The sequence below is a fragment of the Haliotis rufescens genome, unplaced genomic scaffold (genome assembly GCF_023055435.1).
Source record: "Haliotis rufescens isolate VD_foot unplaced genomic scaffold, xgHalRufe1.0.p SCAF_4, whole genome shotgun sequence".
Classification (NCBI taxonomy): domain Eukaryota; kingdom Metazoa; phylum Mollusca; class Gastropoda; order Lepetellida; family Haliotidae; genus Haliotis; species Haliotis rufescens.
Window position 1 is genome coordinate 56752549 of NW_025964112.1, and position 21698 is coordinate 56774246.

General features: G+C 45.5%; 1 protein-coding gene across 1 annotated transcript in view; it reads left to right on the forward strand.

Moving 5' to 3' along the window:
- The window catches only part of LOC124114470 (tetratricopeptide repeat protein 21B-like), a 61959-nt gene that overhangs the window by 21472 nt on the left and 18789 nt on the right, over window positions 1-21698 (forward strand). Inside the window, exons 15-29 of the mRNA XM_048382248.1 lie at window positions 229-314; window positions 999-1070; window positions 1916-2036; window positions 2982-3088; window positions 3746-3984; window positions 5133-5205; window positions 7193-7303; window positions 15440-15492; window positions 16067-16155; window positions 16600-16720; window positions 17916-17981; window positions 19100-19202; window positions 19309-19419; window positions 19639-19720; window positions 21421-21571. Of these exons, the coding sequence (XP_048238205.1) occupies window positions 229-314; window positions 999-1070; window positions 1916-2036; window positions 2982-3088; window positions 3746-3984; window positions 5133-5205; window positions 7193-7303; window positions 15440-15492; window positions 16067-16155; window positions 16600-16720; window positions 17916-17981; window positions 19100-19202; window positions 19309-19419; window positions 19639-19720; window positions 21421-21571 (1585 nt within the window). The remainder of the gene's footprint in view (window positions 1-228; window positions 315-998; window positions 1071-1915; window positions 2037-2981; window positions 3089-3745; window positions 3985-5132; window positions 5206-7192; window positions 7304-15439; window positions 15493-16066; window positions 16156-16599; window positions 16721-17915; window positions 17982-19099; window positions 19203-19308; window positions 19420-19638; window positions 19721-21420; window positions 21572-21698) is intronic.

The window sequence follows — 21698 nt, forward strand, 5'->3', positions numbered from 1 at the left end:
GCAAGTGATATGAGAGGTGGAATCTGATTGGTCAGCAGGAGGGACATAGAAGGGACATAACTCGTAATAGCAACTTGTGGTGCTATGATTAAGCCTGGAAATTCGAGCCTAGTTCGGCAAAGGTTCTATAGTCAGTTCACCAGAACAGCTTCAAGCTTGCCAACCAGTCCCTGGAAGTGGGACTCAGCTGTTCATGTTTTTGTGATTATGTTGCTGATGTTTTTCCAGGAGACATAGACGCAGCTCAGGCCACGTTACAGCACTGCCTGGACCAGGATGCTACCTTCTCCGACGCCCACATCCTCATGGCTCAGGTAGACATTGCCCCCAGCTGGGAACAGCACATGGGCTGATCGGCTTGTCAGTGTGCATTCAGTTTGTATTCTCAGCTCCCTGAGGAGTATTGCATGTAATGTATCATTATATTAGGAATCAGTGAGCCAAGCTGCCTGGCAATCTGCGATAAAAAAGATTGGGATAAAGGGTTTCTCCTTAAACAGAGTTCAAAATTAAGGGGTGTCAGTGAGGTTTGCTCCCAGAGTATATGAATCCGAGGTCCCCTAAATCTTGAACATTCAACATGAAGGCAATAGAAAGGACCCCTTTGAAATTCATGCTTAATTTTGATCACTGATAAAGTAACATAAGTATGTTTGAATACCTTTATTAGAAAGTGGATGCCCCCGTGAAGAACCGTGTAAGAATTGGTCTTCAGCATCCCATGCTTGTCATAAGAGGCGACTAACGGGATCAAGTGGTCAGATTTGCTGACTTGGTTGATGCATGTCATCATATCCAAAATGCATAGACCATGATGTCAACAGTGGATTGTCTCGTCTAGACTTGATAATTTATAGACCTCCATCACATAGGAATATTGTGGAGCCCAGAGTTAAACAACAAACAAAGAAAGAAACAAAGAGAAAGTGGAGGATTATAAATACTGTGCATGAGTCTGTGTGCATCGGTTGTAAGACATATGTAATTGTATATTACAGATCCATCTTCACCAGGACAACTTCAAGCTTGCCAACCAGTCCCTGGAGGTGGGCCTCAGCTACAACTTTGAGGTACAGGCTTTCACTCATCATGTTGTATGTTGCTACACAGGTGGACAAGTTATCATTCAACATTGTCTGAATGTCCCAGAGTTTGATGAAATCAGTCTAAAGTCATGAAACTTGGCTCTTGCATATAGACTTGTTTGTCCTACTTCTTTTTGTGTGGAATTCGTGGAATGAATTCTGTTTGACAGCATGTGACGTTATTTGCTCAGTTTACTTCAGATGTAATACATGGTAATTGTTTGGGAACATGGTTTCTGACACATGGTTATCTACACATGCTTATGGAAACATGCTTATTGACACATGGTTACTGACACATGGCTATTGACTCATGGTTCTTGACACATGGTTACTGACACATGGCTATTGACACATGGTTATGGAAACATGGTTATTGACACATGGTTACTGACACATGGCTATTGACTCATGGTTATTGACACATGGATACTGACACATGGCTATTGACACATGGTTATCAACAATGGCTACTGACACATGGTTACTGACACATGGCTATTAACACAGGGTTATCAACAATGGCTACTGACACATGGCTATTGACACATGGTTATCAACAATGGCTACTGACACATGGTTATTGATACATGGCTTTCAACACATGGTTATCAACAATGGCTATTGACACATGGTTATTGATACATGGCTACTGACACATGGTTATCAACAATGGCTACTGACACGTTTATTGACACATGGTTATTGATACATGGCTACTGACACATGGTTATCAACACATAGCTACAGTCACACTGCTGTGGTGAAGCCCATCTTGACAAAGTGGATGTTCTTAGTGTGACCTTGTGTGTGATGCTGTATGTTGCTAGGTTCGAGACCACCCTTTGTACAACCTGATCAAAGCCCGCATTCTCAAGAAGCAGGGAGATCACGCAGAGGCTGTCAAGACACTACAGATGGCCATGATTCTTCCGGGGGTCAAAACAACAGGTAGATATTTAGTTGATAATAATCAGAACAAAATACTTGTATAGATATGATGAGTTATGTGTTAACTGCCACAAGTGAATGTATCTCCCATGTCAATGTCATGGACTTACAGGGCGATCAGGTAGTCTAGTGGTTAAAGTGTTTGCTAGTCGTGCTGAAGGCCTGGGTTCAATTCCCCTCATGGGAACACTGTGTGAAGACTACTTGTGTCCCACGCTGTGATATTGGTGGAATATTGCTAAAAGCGATGTAAATACGCTCGCTCACTCGCTCAATCACTCACTCTCACTCACTCACTCACTCACTCACTCACTCAACCACTCAACCACTCACTCAATCAACCACTCAACCACCCACCCACCCACCTACCCATTCACTCACTCACTCACTCACTCAACCACTCAACCACTCACTCAATCAACCACTCAACCACCCACCCACCCACCTACCCATTCACTCACTCACTCACTCACTCACTCACTCAACCACTCAACCACTCAACCACTCACTCAACCACTCAACCACTCACTCAACCACTTAACCACTAACTCAACCACCCACCCACCCACCCATCCACCCACCCAAACTCCACTGGTTTGCATTATTTACCTATAGACTATCATGATGTACCTTGAACATTGCTGACTGCAGGGTTCAGCAAGATGCACTTGAAGTTGTTTTGTTTCCAGGCTTAAACTCCTGCAGATGTCATTGTGTTGGTAATGAAGAGATCATCCTACTGTGTTTTCAATGTAGAGTCTAGGTTACCTCAAGATTTTACCATGCTAATGAATTTGGAACCGAATGCTCGGTTTCAAGTGTTTATTTTCAGCATTTGAGATCTAATGTAGCTGTGTTTGTTACAGTAACTAGTAACAAAGCAACTCACCAAGCAATATTTCATATTCTGATTTGTATTGACCATACACTATCTGTCTGTTGCAGGCAAAAGCCAATCAGCAAAGAAGGTCAAGGCTCAGCAGATCAGTGTCAATGACAGAGTGTCTGTATTCCTGGAGCTTGCTGAAGCTCACCGACTTCTCGGAGAACAGGTGGGCCTCATCCTGTCCTGTCTTCGTCATGTGGACTGATGCATTGTAATCTCAAGGAATAGGTCTTCAGCAAGCCATGCTTGCCGTAAAAGGCAACTGTGCTTGTCGTAAGTGGCGACTAACGGGATCGGGTGGTCAGGCTCGCTGACTTGGTTGATGCGTGTCATCATATCCCAATTGCTTGGATCGATGTTGGTGATGTCAATCACTGGATTGTCTGGTCCAGATTCAATTATTTACAGACCACTGTCATATCGCTGGAATATTGCTGAGTGCGGCATTAAGCAACATACCAACCGTCCAGCTCATTATATCTTGTACACCCCACTAGGATCATTTGTAACTCAATCTTCTGAAGCAACAATCCAAATCAGTGGGGTTCAGGAATCACACAGTTCATGACAATGTTTACTCCAGAGAAATGTTGATTTTTGTTAAGTTTTGTAAGTGTATCCTTCAAACAAGTAAACATTCTTTGACATGATATTAAAAACGCACAAGTTTAAGTGTTGGCCCCAGTTGGTACATTGTGTGAAACTGATTTCTGATTCCCCCGACATAATATGGTTTGAATATTGGCAAAACACAATATAAAACACTACTCACTCACTCACTGTCTGACATAACTGAGATACTCTTATATCATCCTCCATTCAGCATGAAGCGGCGAAGGTGATGCAGGACGCCATCAACGAGTTCCAAGGAACAGCGGAGGAAGTGAGGATTGCCATCGCTAACGCTGACCTGTCCCTGGCACGTGGGGACATAGAGCTGGCACTGGGCATGCTCAGAAACATCACGCCAGATCAGCCGTACTTTGTGCAGGCCAGGGAGAAGATGGCCGACATATATCTCAACCACAGGAAGGACAAGCGGCTGTATGCAAGCTGTTACAGGTTGGTTTGCTTAACAGGTGCCATGGGAACCAATCTTCCCGAGGCAAGGGCGTTTACTGACTGTAAAAGTCCAGTTTCCACCTTTGATGAACTAGGCTGGACTAACAAGTCTATGCACAGTCCAGGCAAAATTGCATTATGAACGAGACATCCAACTCGTAAACAACATGAATTTCAACATGCAAATTTCAGTCGCCTCCAGGATTTGCAAAGCATGTGTACCACCAACTGGGCGTCGATTGACATTTTGAAAATCTTTTCATGTTTTTCATCAAGGTGCTCAAGTGATTTTATGTACTTCGCGGGGTATAACAATATTGATCTTGATTATCGATCAGATCATCTTGAATGGGCACCACCATTTTGTTTGAAGCAAATGGATGTAATATGAGAGATGGAATCTGAATCCTGGAAATTTCAGCCTAGTTCAGCAAGGGTGGAAACTGGATTTTATTGTCAGTTAACTCCTTTGCCTTGGGAAGATGTGGGAACCAGGGTTAGAAAAGGTCCACAGCACTATTCTGCTTGTCATACAGGGTGACTAAACTACCCTGATGGGATCTTTCTCATAATATCAATCACTGGATGAGTGAGAAATTGCTCCGAGTATCGATCACTGGATTGCTGGTCCATTATTTACAGGCCGCTGTGATGTAGCTGGAATATTGCTGACAGCAACATAAACATGTGCTTGGCATGATTATCTGGGCCTGAACACATCACTTTAGCCCCCTTTGAGTATCTGGGGTAGAATAGGTCTTCAGCAACCCATGCTTGCCATAACCCATGCTTGCCGTAGGTAACTATGCATGTCGTAAGAGGCGACTAACGGGATCGGATGGTCAGGCTTGCTGACTTGATGCATGTCATCGTATCCCAATTACGTGGATCAATGCTGATGACATCAATCACTGGATCATCTGGTCCAGACTCAATTATTTACAGGCTGTCATATAGCAGGTATATTGCTGAGTGCAACGTTAAACAACAAACAAGCAAACAAACATACATCATGTTAGAGTTTAATTGTTTGAGTGTTGCTTGTGTTTGCTACTAATGCTGCATGTGATGTGTTCTTCAACCAACCACTAGATCAGGTCGTCATGTCCCTTTCAATCTACATGAGTCGACCAATGCCTCTGTTTCAGGGAACTGGTGGACAAGTACCCCAGTCCACACACCAGCTTGTTGCTAGGTGACGCCTACATGAGTATACAGGAGGTGAGTCCAACAGTCTTGTTTGTAGAAGGTCCCCAAATCGGGTATCGATACCATTTTCACTGTATACCCACATAACATTTTTCGAGGCTCACTTCTTTTCGACAGTTTTCTTCTAAACAATATGTAACCACACTCTTAATGACATAATCAAGGTTGATGTTTCAAAGCTAACTTAAGACATCAAAGTGTGTGCCACCTGTTGCTGAAGTTATGTTACGAATTAAGCTAAAAAGGTAAGATCTTCATTAAGTGACGAAAACATACATGAAAACTTACTCTCTCACAAATGCACATTTTTATCAAACTTGATTTGAGGCTTATTTTGAATGAGAACAATCATCTGCACCAATGATGTTTCGGCTGCTGTTCTAAACTTCCTGTCTGTAATGTCATGTGACTGATCGGGGCGGTCGGGTAGCCTAGTGGTTAAAGCGTTTGCTCGTCACACCAAAGACCCGGGTTCGATTCCCGACATGGGTACAATGTGTGAAGCCCATTTCTGGTGTCCCCCGCCGTGACTTTGCTGGAATATTGCTAAATGTGGCATAAAACCATACTCACTCACTCATGTGACTGATCGTGTTTCGGATCTATCTTTAACTTGACTGTCATGGAGTGGCTCGAAATCAGGTGACTGTAACAAGATGGCACCTGATTGACTCGTCTTGTTTGGCAAAGCATTATCACGATTATATTGACAAGATGTTGTCATTTTGACTATCCACTTGTAGACAGAATTAAATGTTCTCAAAGGTAAGCCTTAATCTTAATGTATTTTACTTGCTAATGTTTGATTGTTATTAGACACGTAATGAGCAATTCTTCTTAGGGGCTCGAAAACACAGTACACAAGGATATGAGCACCCTGCTCCATAAAGCACCCATGACCAACTTTTAGATCAGTCTCTAAGTAACCTCTGTAAGCCCAGGTATTTTTGCATCTATTTTCAGATCTTTTTACAGTAAACACAAAAGTGTTGATAGAATTTGTAACTGCCTAGAAACTATTATGAAAAACATTTTAGTTTCATGGACGTTTGAACTAATTCTGTTCTCTGCCGCTGGATCTCTGACAACAAATCTAACTTGTGTAAGGTTGATTTCCTAAGTGCCATGGGTGCTTATTACGGCAAATATGGTAGGCATATATACCCAGTATCACAGGCATGTTATACAAAGTGACTACCAGGGTATAGGACGTCCACAGTTGATGCTGATTTTGGGTAGTCCTCCATGGATGAATGCTTTGAAAGAAATGATAACAACAGAAATATATCTTTCGTTTAATGGCATTTGGAAGTCGTCACCAAAGGAGACAGGTTTGACTTTGGGTTTTCAGCTTCTGTGTTCTTTCAGTGTGATGTTTTGGTACAGGCTCTAGTACGATCGTCAAGCAGTGTTTGATGAATTTGATATGTCAGCATTCACAAAATATGGGATGATGTGGATATTGTACATATCAATACCTCTACCAGACCATGTTTACTGGACTGAGATAATTTCCTAGCCAATTTGGTCTGTGTATTCACAGGTTCCCACATGTGCAATTCAAAGTTTTCTTAAGCCACCAAAGTATTTGTTGTCTTTTGCATTTGTTGTAGGACCCGTGAAGATCCAGGAGAATAGGTCTTCAGCAACCCATGCTTGCCGTAAGAGGCGACTATGGTCGTCATAAGAGGCAACTAATGGGTTCGGGTGGTCAGACTCACTGACTTTTTTGATGCATGTCATCGTATCCCAGTTGCGTGGATCAATGCTCATGGTCTCAATCACTGGATTGTCTGGTCCAGACTGGATTATTTACAGACCGCTGTCATATAACTGGAATATTGCTGAGTGCAGCAATAAACAACAAACAAAGAAAAAAAATGGAATGAGATAATGTCTATGCCAATTTGGTCTGTGTATTCTCACATTCCCATATTTGAAATTCATATTATACAAAGCCACCACAGCAATTGTTGATTGCTACATACATCTGTTGCAGCCTGAGAAAGCCATTGAGGTGTATGAGTCTGCCCTGAAGAAGAACCCCCGAGATGCTGCCCTGGCCAGCAAGATCGGTCAGGCGCTGGTCAAGACACACAACTATGGCAAGGTAATGAATGGTGTTTCTTGGGCCAGTGGATAGCCTAGTTGTTTAAGCATTAGCTCTTCTCTCCAAAGATCTTGGTTCTATTCCAAATGATAGCCATTTTTGTCCTAAATGTCCTGGAATATTGTGAAAACCAGCATCCCACCCTGCCGGATACTGCAGTAGATCTCACTTTGTTGACTGCCTCAGTGGTCTTGTGGATAGAGGTCCATGACAGCAGAAGGTCCCCGGCAGTTTTGTTTAGTGGTAGAGCGTCCGCCCGGTTAGCAGAAGGTCCGGGGTTTGATCCCCGGCCGCGTCCTACCAAAAGACGTTAAAAGATTGTACTTGTTGTTACCCTGTCTGGCGCTCGGCATAAAGGGGCTAAAACAAGGACTGGTCGGCTCGGAGTCAGTATACTGTGTCTGAGTGGGGTATTCATGTTAAACTGCAACATGGTATCTCAGTGAGCTATCACGATAAATCGGCATCAGTCCGGACTAGTATAAGCAGCCACACACACACGTGCATGCACGTCGCTATATAAGTGCAATAATCTTGGATGCGACGTTAAACCCAATTTCACGTCACCTCACCTTATTCCAAAAGACTTTTAAGGAGGGTACTTCATGTTACCCTGCCTGCTGTTCGGCATTAAGGGGCTAAAACAAGGACTGGTGAGCTAGGAGTCAGTATACTGTGTCTGTGTGGGGCATCCATGTTAAACTGTGGCATGGTGTCTCAGTGGGCTGGCACTATAAAACCAGCATTAGTCTGCACTACTACAAGCAGCCACACACACACATGCACATCTCTGTATAAGTGTAATAATCTTGAACACGGCATGAAACCTCATTCAACAACTCCTCACCTCTACATGGGGGCACGGGTGGCCCAGTCGTCTAAGGCGCTGCGATTCGCTGTGCAGAGTTGCATCCCTTGGGCATGCCAGAAACCTATGATTGTGGGTTCGAATCCCGGTTCACCCCGATTGTGTTTCTAGGTTTGTCAGCACCATACCCGTGCTCGTGGGTTTCACCGAAGTGGTAAACGTCTGAGACCTGCATCACTTTGGGCTTTCCTCCCACATTAAGCTGACACGCCGCGATATAACTGGAAATTTTTTAACTTATCCTGCATTACTCCGTATTGCATTTACTGCTATGTTTGACAGAGAGACGAACTGTGTGAGATCCAGCTGCTGAAGAAAGTTGTCCCAACCAGCCCAGGAGGCAGCGCCCTCTCACAGTCGGCACGTGACCCGGAAGTCATGACGTCACACCAAAAGACATAACTGCTTTGTCACCTCCACGGACGGACGTACTTTGTATCCCTTGTGGAAATTAAAGCTTATTATTTGTTTTTTATATTTTGCGTGTTTCTACATTCATTATATGCTGCTACATTGTTACCTGTTATGGGCCGTGACCTTAGGGTCTTCCCATTCGTAAATTGTAACGTTTATCGCTCGTCTGTGGCTCACGTCACAGTAATTTACGGGCGCAATGTTGTTCCCGCCATTTTGTTTTCTTTCCCGCCATTTTGGTCATTCACCACGTGGCCACGTAATGTCGTGTTCTGCGTTTTGAATTCTCTCTTTGGCTTGGGTAATACATTACATTTATGTATGTTGTTTTGGTGTGCTTAAAGCCTTGCCTTTTCGCTACCTCTCATCGTAATTGTTTCTTCTCATAAACTTCAATATAATACGAAGTTTATGAGTTACATTATGTCTCCCGTACTCTGTGGTTTTGCCACATGGTTACGTGTTTGCTTAAGGCTTTGCCTTTTCGCTCCCTTTTAGCGTACTTGTTTATCTCATAAACTTTAATAAAATATACTGTTTTTGAGTTACTTTATGCTTCCCATACTTTGTGATTGGCCACACATTATGCTTCCCGCACTTTGTGGCTTTGCCACATAGTTATGTTTTGCTTAAATTCCAGATTTTCTGCCTCGCTGCACTTGTTTCCGCGGGAACAAATCTGGTCGGGGCCGCCCCTTTCTGCCGTGATTGTACGACGCCCTGTACTTTCACAAGGCAGTGCCGATGTTGCAGTCATTCGTCGCTGTGATCCTTCAGCTCATGCGAGTATCCAGGACACACCTCGCTCAACGTGCTCGTCGACCCCCACCTACGTTGACGGCAGCAGCGCTCAGCGGAGCTTCACGGCGGCTCCCAACGTAGAGTCTGCCTCCCATGGCACGACATACGACCGTTCACGGTCTCCTACTCCACCGGCGGCTCCAGCGCTCCCAACGTAGTCTGCCTCCCATGGCACGACATACGACCGTTCACGGTCTCCTACTCCACCGGCGGCTCCAGCGCTCCCAACGTAGAGTCTGCCTCCCCTGGCACGACATACGACCGTTCACGGTCTCCAACACCGTCAACGCTGATGTCTCCGGCGCCCCCGGCGCCTCCGATGACTCGGCGCCTCTGATGACACGGCGCCTCCGGCGCCTCTGATGACGCGGCGCCTCCGGCGCTTCTGATGACTCGGCGCCTCCGGCGCCTCCGATGTCTCGGCGCTCCCGGCGCCTCTGATGACGCGGCGCCTCCGGCGCCTCTGATGACACGGCGCTCCCGGCGCTCCCGGCGCTCCCGGCGCTCCCGGCGCTCCCGGCGCTCCCGGCGCTCCCGGCGCTCCCGGCGCTCCCGGCGCTCCCGGCGCCTCTGATGACTCGGCGCCTCCGATGACTCGGCGCCGCTGATGTCTCGGCGCTCAACAAGCTTCATGACTTGTTCATGACAAGCTGATGACTCGGCGCCTCCGATGACTCGGCGCCTCTGATGACTCGGCGCCGCTTATGTCTCGGCGCCTCTGATGTCTCCGCGCTCCGGCGCCTCCGCTTCCTCTGATGTCTTCGGCGCTCAACAAGCTTCAGATCAACAAGCTTTATCAAGCTCAGATCAACGAGCCGACCATCCGATCTTCTACTGCGGCTTAAGGGGCACCATCGGCAATCGCCTCCCCGGCGCCACTGCCCTCTTCTCTTGCTGCCGTCTCATAACTCGTCACACGGAGAAGCATGGTGAAACAACTGTCGCCGCTCCTTTCGCTACTCTCCCGTCGGTCTTCGGGATCGTGACTATCGTTCTACTTCCTGGGTGGAATCATTTCAACCAATAGACAGTTGGTCTGATTCAACTTGCCCACTGAGACGTTATCCATAATCCCGTCGTTTAAAGCGCTATGATTCCGGAGAGATAACCTGCGGGTTTCCATCGAAACAGAGCGTCATGTGAACAGCGTCTGTATCAGATTCGACGACGACATCCACTTACAAAGAGTTTACTTCGTCGACATCGCAGACATCAACGCTGTTCTACCCTACCCTAGCGCCAGCGTTCCTGAGAGAGACTCTTCCTCGGCGCTCCCCGGGTTTTCCACGACGCCCATGGGGTTCCGTGTTTTATCGCAAAACTCGGGTACACCACTTGATCGTCTCTCACACAGTTCATTGAGGATTGTCTGTGTGTGGAGTTTGCACCTCAGTTCCGACTCCAAGGCGGTTTTCTCGGCTACTGCGCAGAGTGATTTACATGTCACGTGTCAAGTACTCGGACTGTCAACAACTCCGACCGGATTTAGGTCAACTTACCATGGCAAGGGGTGCCATGTATTTCTACAGATTGGTTTCCATGTCTACCTGTACGCTTGGTGATACCACTCAACCAGGCGCCTGTCGCAGTCCATCCATGCACGGATGTTGGAAACAATAGACCTCCTCTACCAACACGGCTGTCACGAGGAACCTTGTTTCATCAACCCTTCGCTATAAGAACGATAGCGCCTATAGGCGTTCAAGGGATGGAAAAGATCGCCTTCCTTCGTCCGGTTTGATCTTTTCGACTACGACAGGTAGTCCTATCTTCCGCCTTGACTACCGGACACAGTGTCGATTTGATACTTAAAGTCCCTCGGCCGTCCCACTGACCCCTGTTGCATACCTGCCTCGTATCGTGTTGTCGTCCTCCATCGTCACCTCGATATAAGAACAGGAGTACTTATACGCCGCTTCAGGGATGAAAACGATCTCATTACTTCGTGCAATGGCCATATTGCCTCGACTTCCTACTACCCGGTTACGTCGATGCCCCGGCGGTCGATTGTGAAGCTGGTTTACTTCGTCTACTTGAGGTTGGCTCGCAGGCGATCACACCTTTTTTCCGAATCGTACCGACGGTACGCAATCGCAGACCCCTGTTGCTGACTACCTCCCCTGCCACCTTGTCAGTGGCTAGTGGCCCACGCCAGCCCACATTGTGACCACCTGTGATCCAGAGATCAACACCATTGGCACAGCAACAGCCTCGAGATAAATGCTTATCCAGGACGGCACTTGCTGACAGTGCATTCTCGGTCACGCCCTGTTGATCGTGTCCACTGACGACGTCACCGTAGTGTGGTGTTTGCGGACCCAGAGTTCTCGCCCCTCTCCCGGCGCCACAAACTCGACCGGCGCCCCCGAGAATCACCATCTTCGGCGTTCCAGGCGCCTCAAGCTCTCCGACGCCTCACGCTCTCCGGCGCCTCGGGCCAGACTATGTGAAACGGTCGACACCCCAACCCTAGATCTGTTTGCCTCATATCTGAATGTGGCCAGCTGTCGTCTTCCATTCCACCTGTGCCGGATACGACCGCTGTGGCAGTCGAAGCCTTCCATCGTTCCTGAGAAGGATTACGCGCGTACGCTTTTCCGACTCCGGTTCTCCCTCCCACGGTTCTTCAGAGATCCAGGCCACTCGACCCCTGCCATTGACTTTGGTCTCGCCTTATTGGTCAGCCAGAAGTTGGGTTATCGACCTCCGAAACATAGCCAGAGACAACCCCTGGAACTTCCGGTGTGGTCCAACCTTCTGCTCCATCCACACGGTCTGTTGCCACACCCTCATACCCGCATGTTATCGTCTGCACGCCTGACACACATGCAGAAAGCCAAGGGCTATTCGGCTAGAGCGACCAAGGCTATTGCTTCAGCCCACCGTCCATCTACAGGGGGACTGTATGCTGATAACTGATGCTTGTTCCAGGCATTTTGTTCTGACAAACACCAGGATCCGATGACAGCGTCACCGCAGATCCTGGATCAGTTCCTTCTGTACTTGTGTAGCACCCATCGGTTGAAGGGCTTACCACCCCCACATACCTGGTCGCCATCTACTCCGTTCTGGCCATCCCGGACGATCGGAGAAAGACGAAAATTCCCGACCTACGGGCCTGGCTGCGCTCGTTCAGTCTTGAAGACCTGAAGACCAAGTTCGGACCGCCTGCGTTGGATCTGAATGTGGTCTTCAATACCCTTCGAACCACTCCCCTCGTCTTCCTTCTTCGACCTTAAGTAGAAGACGGGTGTTTCTACTGGTTTTGACTACTGCCGCTCGAGTCCATGTACAGCACGCCCTCGACGCCTCCCATGCCCGGTTCGAATGCGGTACCCAGGGCGCCGTTCATCATGGACCGTACTGGGACGTCAGCGTAAAGATTCAACTCCCAGGACAGCCTGATAGATCATTCCTTGTCCCCTCCCCCCTCGTCCAGTGTGGGTGCCGAGGATGAGGATGAGCGTCATTATGCCCAGTAAGGGCACTGAAGGTTATTCTACGATCTAAAGACTGCCGCAAGTCTAGGAAACACCTTTTTCTGCCGGTCTCCCCTTCGTCGCTGTCGTTGGTCAGCCGGAATACTTTTCCCTGTGGCTCCGGGCGGTCATCCTTAAAGCGTATGAGCCGCCGGATTGGACCCTCCCCCCAAAGGCTATTACCTGAAATAAAATGAGATCAGGGCGATCGTATTTACACTGGTTCTTCACGGTATACTGTTCCATCCCGTCGTTCAGGGAAGCCTGCTCGTGGCGATCGGACACCGCCTTCACCAACCACTACTTCCGTGATGTAGCCTTGAAAGTTGTCGCCGGCGTTCACAGTTTTGGTCCCTGGTTGTAGCCCAACAGGTCATCTATCTCCGACGCCACTGATTCTCCGATACCCTGAGCGGGGCCCGTCGATCTTTCTGGTGTTTATCACCCCAGACGAGACGGCTCTCTTGCGTTCCGCATTCGCTCTTAGGTCAGTTTTAGTTTTGGGTTACCCGACTCATTCTATTGCTGTCACCTATCCGGGTTTTACTTTTTGCATCAACTCTCGTTTCCTGACGACAGGAATGGTAGTAGATGTGGTAACCGGCGCCGACGCCAACGCCGCTGCTTCTCTGGTACCTGAGCGGTGCCCGTCGACCTCACCGGTGTTCCTTGCCTCCAGCCTAGAGGGCTCTCCTGCGTTTCGCATTCGCTCTTGGGATTGGTCGTAGATTTTGCCGCCGACGCCGCTGATTCTTCGATTCCCCGAGCGGGGCCCGTCGAACTCTCTGGTGTTTATCACCTCAGATTAGCTCTAGGTTCTACTGCGTTTCGCTTTCGCTCTTCGGTAAGTTATATATTTTGGCTACACGCCTCATTGTATTTCGGTTACCTATTCGGGCGTTTCGTTTTTGCATCGACTCTTGTTTCCTGAAGACAGGAATGGTCGTAGATGTTCCGGTCATCACTTGTATGCGGTGCGGATTCATCGGACCTTGACGAGGGTTTAATATGGTTCACATCTGCAAGTATGCCCACCGGCCAAGCCGTCTGATAAAGATGCAATACGGAGTAATGCAGGATAAGTTAAAAAATTTAGTAAAATCTAAATATTTTTTACATTTGTATACTTATCCTGCATTACGAAGTCTAAGTTCCCTCCCTTTCGCTACGCTACCTCCCCACGAAGTTTCAGATGTTATGTTTAAAGCAGTTATGTCTTTTGGTGTGACGTCATGACTTCCGGGTCACGTGCCGACTGTGAGAGGGCGCTGCCTCCTGGGCTGGTTGGGACAACTTTCTTCAGCAGCTGGATCTCACACAGTTCGTCTCTCTGTCAAACATAGCAGTAAATGCAATACGGAGTAATGCAGGATAAGTATACAAATGTAAAAAATATTTAGATTTTACTAATACTGTTATAAGCGGCGTTAAACCAAACTCACTCACTCACTCACTCACCTCTACATGAGTGTGCTTTTCAAGCCTTGATATAGCTGGCTGTGAAGGAAATTCCATACTGTTTGATGCAAGTACTATTGTCCATATTGTTCTTATTTTTCATAATTCATTATTGATTCTTATGCACCTTTGTCGTATGTCATTGACTATGTGGATCAGGTGGTTGGGCTCGAGGACTTACTTGATTGAGTGTCATCCTCCCCGATGGCCTAGGACATTATTAAGCGTTAAGCCGACGCCCCGCCCAATATTTTTCTGCTAACCTAATATGAAACCGTATACGGAAACTAAAGACACCTTAATGAATTTATTATGCCGAAAAGTTTACGCTATTTGGTTTCTTTATCGCACATGTCCTGTCAAAATGTACCACCAGTACAAACAACAGGACCACTACATATGTTTCCGATACAACGCTTTAATGTAAACATAAACGTTGACAATGGAAAATATAATGCACTAAATGTGAATGTTTAAACAAGTATTATAGCCAAAATGGATAGAAGTTTCCTAAAAATGCCCGCATGTGATCAGAAATCTGCGGGCAACTGTAACTTGATAGCAGTCCGCTTTCCCCCAACGACGGGTTGCTAAGCAATCTATTCTATTGCTATGTGACGTCATTGGTGTCACATTTCTTGTTTGTGAAGTCATCCTATATATTATGTTCTATGGCATTGCTATTTGTAACGCAGTGACCTCCGTTGTAAGCATTTTTTCTCTATACTTCTTATAAAGTCTAATAAAGTCACGACCGTGGTTTCTTAAACATGCCCATCACAATTAATGATATTAAAACACAAAAGAGTGTCGAATAACGAATGTGAAATATGTGAGGTGGGTGTTGCAAAATTCAAAATGGCTGTTATTGACGGTATACGGTCTCATATTAGGTCAGTAGCAACCATCTTGGATTTTTACTGACAGTATACGGGCTCATGTGGGGTTAGTAATTCTGCTTTCTGATTGGTCAATCTCGCTTTGAGGCATAATAATGCTCATTATATCAATCACTGGTTTGTCTAGTCCAGACATGTTTATATACAGGCAGCCATTATACAGCTGGAATATTGAGTTTGAGTATGCCCTATATTAATATTGTGTGATATATTGCAGGCCATCAACTACTATGAAGCAGCTCTCAAGTCAGGAGGCCAGGCGTTCCTCAGGTAGATAGTGTTTGCATTTACCAGTACAAGAAGTGAGTGTGATTTCACATGATGAGTGCGTGTTTGTATTCCTTGTGGGAAATCATGGGAAATTCATCTTTGATTTCTGCCTCAGTGTTTGCAGATTCTGGAGGATACACACACAAATGTAATAATGTTTTCTTTATCCTCACTGTGTTGAAGTAGTGTCTTCAATATTGAAAACCGTCGCTGACCCCTGTCAGTATGTATTGTTACTCATGCTATCAATCACTGGTCCTTCTGGTCCAGATACATATTTTTACACCCCAGTGAAGACCTGGGTTAGAAACATGATCAGGTGGTCAGGTTCGCTGACTTGATTGATGTCTTTGTATATCAATTGTGTAGACCACCAGCATATAAATGTATTAATATTGCAGAGTGTGGTGTTAAACAACAATCACTGGATTGTCTGATCCAGACTCGATTATTTACAGACTGTCGTCATATAGCTGGAATATTGCTGAGTGCGGTGTTAAACAACAGACAAACAAACAAATAACACATCTTTTCAGGCCATTGGTGATTATTATTATTTGTGTTTCTTTCACAGATACGACCTTGCAGAACTATTGCTCAAACTACGACAATACGACAAAGCTGAGAAAGTCCTGAGACAGGCACTGGACAATGAGGGCCAAGGTGAGCAAGATTCCATCCTCCACTTTCCCCGTGAAGATTCGGGGTAGAATACGTCTTCAGCAACCCATGCTTGTCGTAAAAGGCGACTAACAGGATCGGGTGGTCAGGCTCGCTGACTTGGTTGGTGCATGTCATCGTATCCCACTTGCGTTGATCAATGCTCATGATATTAATCACTGGATTGTCTGGTCCAGACTCGATTATTTACAGACCGCCGTCATATAGCTGGAATATTGCTGAGTGCGGCGTTAAACAAAAAACCAAGCAAGCAAGCAAGCATACTCCACTTCTTTTGTACACTATTGAATATCTTAATGACTTCCTTTTAACATTTTATTGTACCTTCATCAGGTGTTGAATTCTGATCTAGATCTCAGGCAAACATGTTGTAGCATAGTTGTTACCACCCTTTTCCCTCACTGACTCATCTTGTGTGAACTGCAGACCTGGACACACTGATCGAGCACACGAGGTACCTGGTCCTCTTGGCCAAGGTGTACCAGAAGAATGACAGGATGGAGGAAGCTCTGGAGACACTCAACAAAGGCAGGGACATGCAAGCCAGGTGGGAGACTGCATCACATTACCATTGCAGTTTTGGTTTGTTTTGTTTTTGGTTTTTTTTTTCAGTTCACCTGCTACAATTATAATTGTATATAACACGATGATTGTTGTTTGTGTAGAAAGGGGGACATGGGTGGCCCAGTTGTCTAACACACCACAGTTTGCTGTGCAGAGTTGCGTCCCTTGGGCACACCAGGAACCTATGTTTGTGGGTTTGAATCCCGGTTCGCCCTGATTATGTTTCTAGGTTTGCCATCACCATGCTGCTGGGTTTCACCAAGGTGGAAAATGTCAGAGAGCAGCACTTCAGGCTTTCCTCCCTCGATACGCTGACATGACGTGATATAACTGGAGTACTGTTCAAAGTGGAATTAAACCCAACTCATTCACTCACTCACGTGGTTAAAAGTTTTATTGTATGCATGAACATAAGGAAGGGAATTTATAGATGGCAACTTCTTTATTATGAGGAACACAACTTTTCTGAGTATATGCCTACTCCTTCATCAGGTGAATGAATGCTATGAAGCAGATAGCATATATATATGTACATATAAGAACAACAAAAGTAATACCGGTAAGATAACAAAGGTGGAAACTTAACAAGGGAAGTAAGGATAAGAATTTATGGATGAACATCTTCTTTATTACAATTAAGAGCGACGTTTCAGTGTAGGTTCTAACACCGTTATCACTTGCTTGAACCTACACCGAAACGTCGCTCTTAATTGTAATAAAGAAGTTGTTCATCCATAAATTCTTATCCTTACTTAGTACTCCAACTTCTAAATGCCTATCAAAGAAGTTAACAAGGGAAGCCAACAGACAATTGGCACTGATAGGTGATTAGCAATGGACAATGGAAGCCATCACTTTCTGGTATAGTAACGGTGATAGTTGATAGTAATTGACAATGGAAGCCAACACTTTATGGTCTAGTAACGGTGATAGTTGATAGCAATGGACAACTGGAAGCCAGGGCTTAAATTATCACTGATTGGTAATAGACAACAAACAATGGGCCAACAGGACAGTAGGGGTAAGTAACATTGATAGGAAATAGAATGAAATGGCAATGAACAAATGGAAGCCAGCTGGATAATCACCACTGACACTTCTGAATGCCTTTCAAAGACTTGATTCATGAACATGTTATCCCCATGAGAATGCTTGTCACAGTATTGTGTGTATTCCAGGGTGCTGAAGAGAGTTCAGATGGAACAACCGGATGGCTACTCGGCCCAGAAACAGCTTGCTGCAGAGTAAGACTTCCTAAAGGACCATTTCCGATGTGATCAGATATAGGGCTTGCTATCGATGCAGATCATAGAGATCGATAATCATTAACTAAATATCAATCAATTATCAATAAATATTGGAGAAGTAACTTTGAGCAAATATGAAAAAAGTCCGAAAGAAATCAACACACTTCATGCCATGGGTGAGTGGTGACACATTTATGCATGGATTACTTGGTGGACGTTTGAGTTTTAACAAAAACAGTTGCTTTCAATGTTTGTCAATTGACATGAATGACAATATCAAGTCTGGTTTGGTAAATTTAAACTTTTATTTCATCGCAGTTGTTTATGTAAGATATCAATGTCACAATTTTCAAGTCCATAATCGTTAATATTTCTTCCCATCGACAATCAATCTTTTTATCCAGCCCTATCAGAATAACAAATCAGTTTGATCATAAGAGCACAAAAGCTGAAGATTCTTACCTGTTTATTGATAATCATGATAATAGTTTTGATGTCCCAAATACAAATATACACGGATTAACTATAGTCATTTTTAGAAATCGGGTGTTCTTTAACTTTTTTTGAGTAGTAAATATTACCCCAAATTTTTTGGAATATTTTAGATTTTCTATGATACGTCAGACTGATTTGATTGATTATGCGTAATTTCACCTCAGTGGTTTAAGTCTTTGCTCGTCATATCAATCACTAGATTGTCAGGGTACTGTCCCACTAAGCAATCTTAGCACTACGATTGTCGTAAGTTTATGTTACCGTATGGGAGTTACGATCACCCGAGCGCTAAGATTGCTTTGTGGAACAGGACCCTGGTTGAGTTTTGAGTATTTTCAAGCTGTGTTATAGCTGGACTATTGCCAAGCTCATCAACAGGAAACAAACACAAACAATTCTTTCAGGTCAATTAGGGGCGGTCAGGTAGCCTAGAGGTTAAAGCGTTTGCTCGTCACGCCGAAGCCCGGGGTTCGATTCCCGACGTGGTACTATGTGTGAGCCCATTTCTGGTGTCCCCGGCCATGATATTGCTGGAATATTGCTTAAAGAGGCATAAAACAACACTCACTCACTCACTCACTCCAGGCCAGTTCTCTGAATAATCCCCCTTATTTGTGCAGCATCTGCTGCCAGCTGGCACTACACTCGGCCAATCAGAGGGACTACGAGAAAGCTATCAAGTACTACAAGGATGCATTGGTCTACAACGAGAATGACAGCAAGGTGAGTAATGTCTGGATCCATGTGCACAAAGCTAAGACAATCATACCTCCATTACTTTAACTTATAAACTTATACTCAGTGTATATACTGTAATGTTACTGTGCAGGTGAGCCTTGACCTGGCTGGACTGTACTTGATGACAGAGGACTTGGATTCCTGCCAGCACCAACTGATGACTCTACTCAAGAATGATAAGGAGAATGATGCTGCTACCATTGTAAGTATCCCTATCCAGTGTTTGAGACTGACAACTCAAAGTCAAGGGATCTTTGTCATTGTCCTAATGCTAATGATAGGTTGTCCGGTCCTTTATCCACTAGCCATTATCATCTAGACCCTTTATTTCCATCCCCGCCATCCCTCCATTAAGATTTGGTCACTTTTGAAGCCGACTGATGAGATTAAGCAGATGAAGATGCTTCTTTTTTTTATTCAGATGTTAGCCGACCTGATGTTCCGCAAGAATGAGTACGACTCGGCAATGTTCCACTTTCAAAATCTGCTTCAGCTGAAACCTGGTATGTAATGGTAAAACCTGCTCCATGGCCCTGTTGCTTCTGTTGTTTATGGAGGTTTCAACATACTTGTGTGTTTGGGGGACAGAGTGCACCCAGCAGGGAAGAAGCTATACCATTCTGAATTAGAAAGTGGGGTCTCTCATTTGATGAAATTATCTTGTATTCACTTTACATTCAAGACGCATGATTTGCCAGGTCAAGTCTGATGTTTTTATTGTTTTGTTGATGATTGCATAGTTTTTTTAAAACGATAACTTAAATATCTACTGAAATATCTCCTGACCCTTCTTCAAAGATCAAATGTCCACACACCCTTAGATGAAATAGCAGGTCCCATGTCCCATCCCCTAAGATGTCATAGTAGGCCCATGTTTCCTCCATCCCTCAGCCCCTCCTACATGTGATGAAAGATCTGGTCCAATGTCCCCACCCTGAGATGAAAGATCAGGTCCAATGTCCCCACCCCTGAGATGAAAGATCTGGTCCAATGTCCTCACCCCTGAGATGAAAGATCAGGTCCAATGTCCCCACCCCTAAGATGAAAGATCAGGTCCAGTGTCCCCACCCCTGAGATGAAAGATCTGGTCCAATGTCCCCACCCCTAAGATGAAAGATCTAGTCCAGTGTCCCCACCCCTGAGATGAAAGATCTGGTCCAATGTCCCCACCCCTGAGAAGAAAGATCAGGTCCAATGTCCCCAACCCTTAGATGAAAGATCAGGTCCAGTGTCCCCACCCCTGACATGAAAGATCTGGTCCAATGTCCCCACCCCTGAGATGAAAGATCTAGTCCAGTGTCCCAACCCCTAAGATGAAAGATCAGGTCCAGTGTCCCCACCCCTGAGATGAAAGATCTGGTCCAATGTCCCCACCCCTGAGATGAAAGATCTAGTCCAGTGTCCCCACCCCTGAGATGAAAGATCTAGTCCAGTGTCCCCACCCCTGAGATGAAAGATCAGGTCCAGTGTCCCCACCCCTGAGAAGAAAGATCAGGTCCAATGTCCCCACCCCTAAGATGAAAGATCTGGTCCAATGTCCCCACCCCTGAGATGAAAGATCTGGTCCAATGTGCCCACCCCTGAGAGGAAAGATCTAGTCCAATGTCCCCACCCCTGAGATGAAAGTTCAGGTCCAATGTCCCCACCCCTGAGATGAAAGATCTGGTCTAATGTCCCCACCCCTGAGTTGAAAGATCTAGTCCAATGTCCCCACCCCTGAGATGAAAGATCTGGTCTAATGTCCCCACCCCTGAGATGAAAGATCTAGTCCAATGTCCCCACCCCTGAGATGAAAGATCTGGTCTAATGTCCCCACCCCTGAGATGAAAGATCTAGTCAGGGTCTCCACCCCTGAGAAGAAAGATCAGGTCCAATGTGACCATTATGGTCTTATGGATAACAACTTCTATATTATACACACACATTGTTTCAAGGGTACTTCTTGCCCCTTTATCAGGTGAATGAGTCATTTATTTGATGAAGGCAGCAAGAAGTAGCTCTGAAAGCTTGCGAATGTATAATAAAGAAGTTATCCATAATATTTTCCTAAAAGTTTTATGTCTTCCAGACCAAGGACTTACTGAAGCTAAATATTATGTTAATATCTGTTACCCATGAAATAAAGTGTGACATTGTTGTACTATCATCTACTATATGGGCTTGGTGATGTTGATACACTGAGGGAATTTCTTTTGTGGCGTAGATAACTACGATGCCCTTGCTCGTCTGGTGGACTTGATGCGAAGGGCAGGGAAGCTGGACGAAGTCCCCAAGTTCCTGGAGCTGGCTGAGGCTGCCTCTTCTCGTGCTGGGATGGAGGCAGGCTTCAGCTACTGCAAGGGGTTATATGAATGGTATGTGGGCCTCCTTACCTCACTGATAATGCATAGTCTGGATGGGGTTGTTGTTGGTTGTTTGTAGTTTAACGCCGCATTCAGCAATATTCCAGATATATGACGGGGATCTCCAAATACTGTAAAC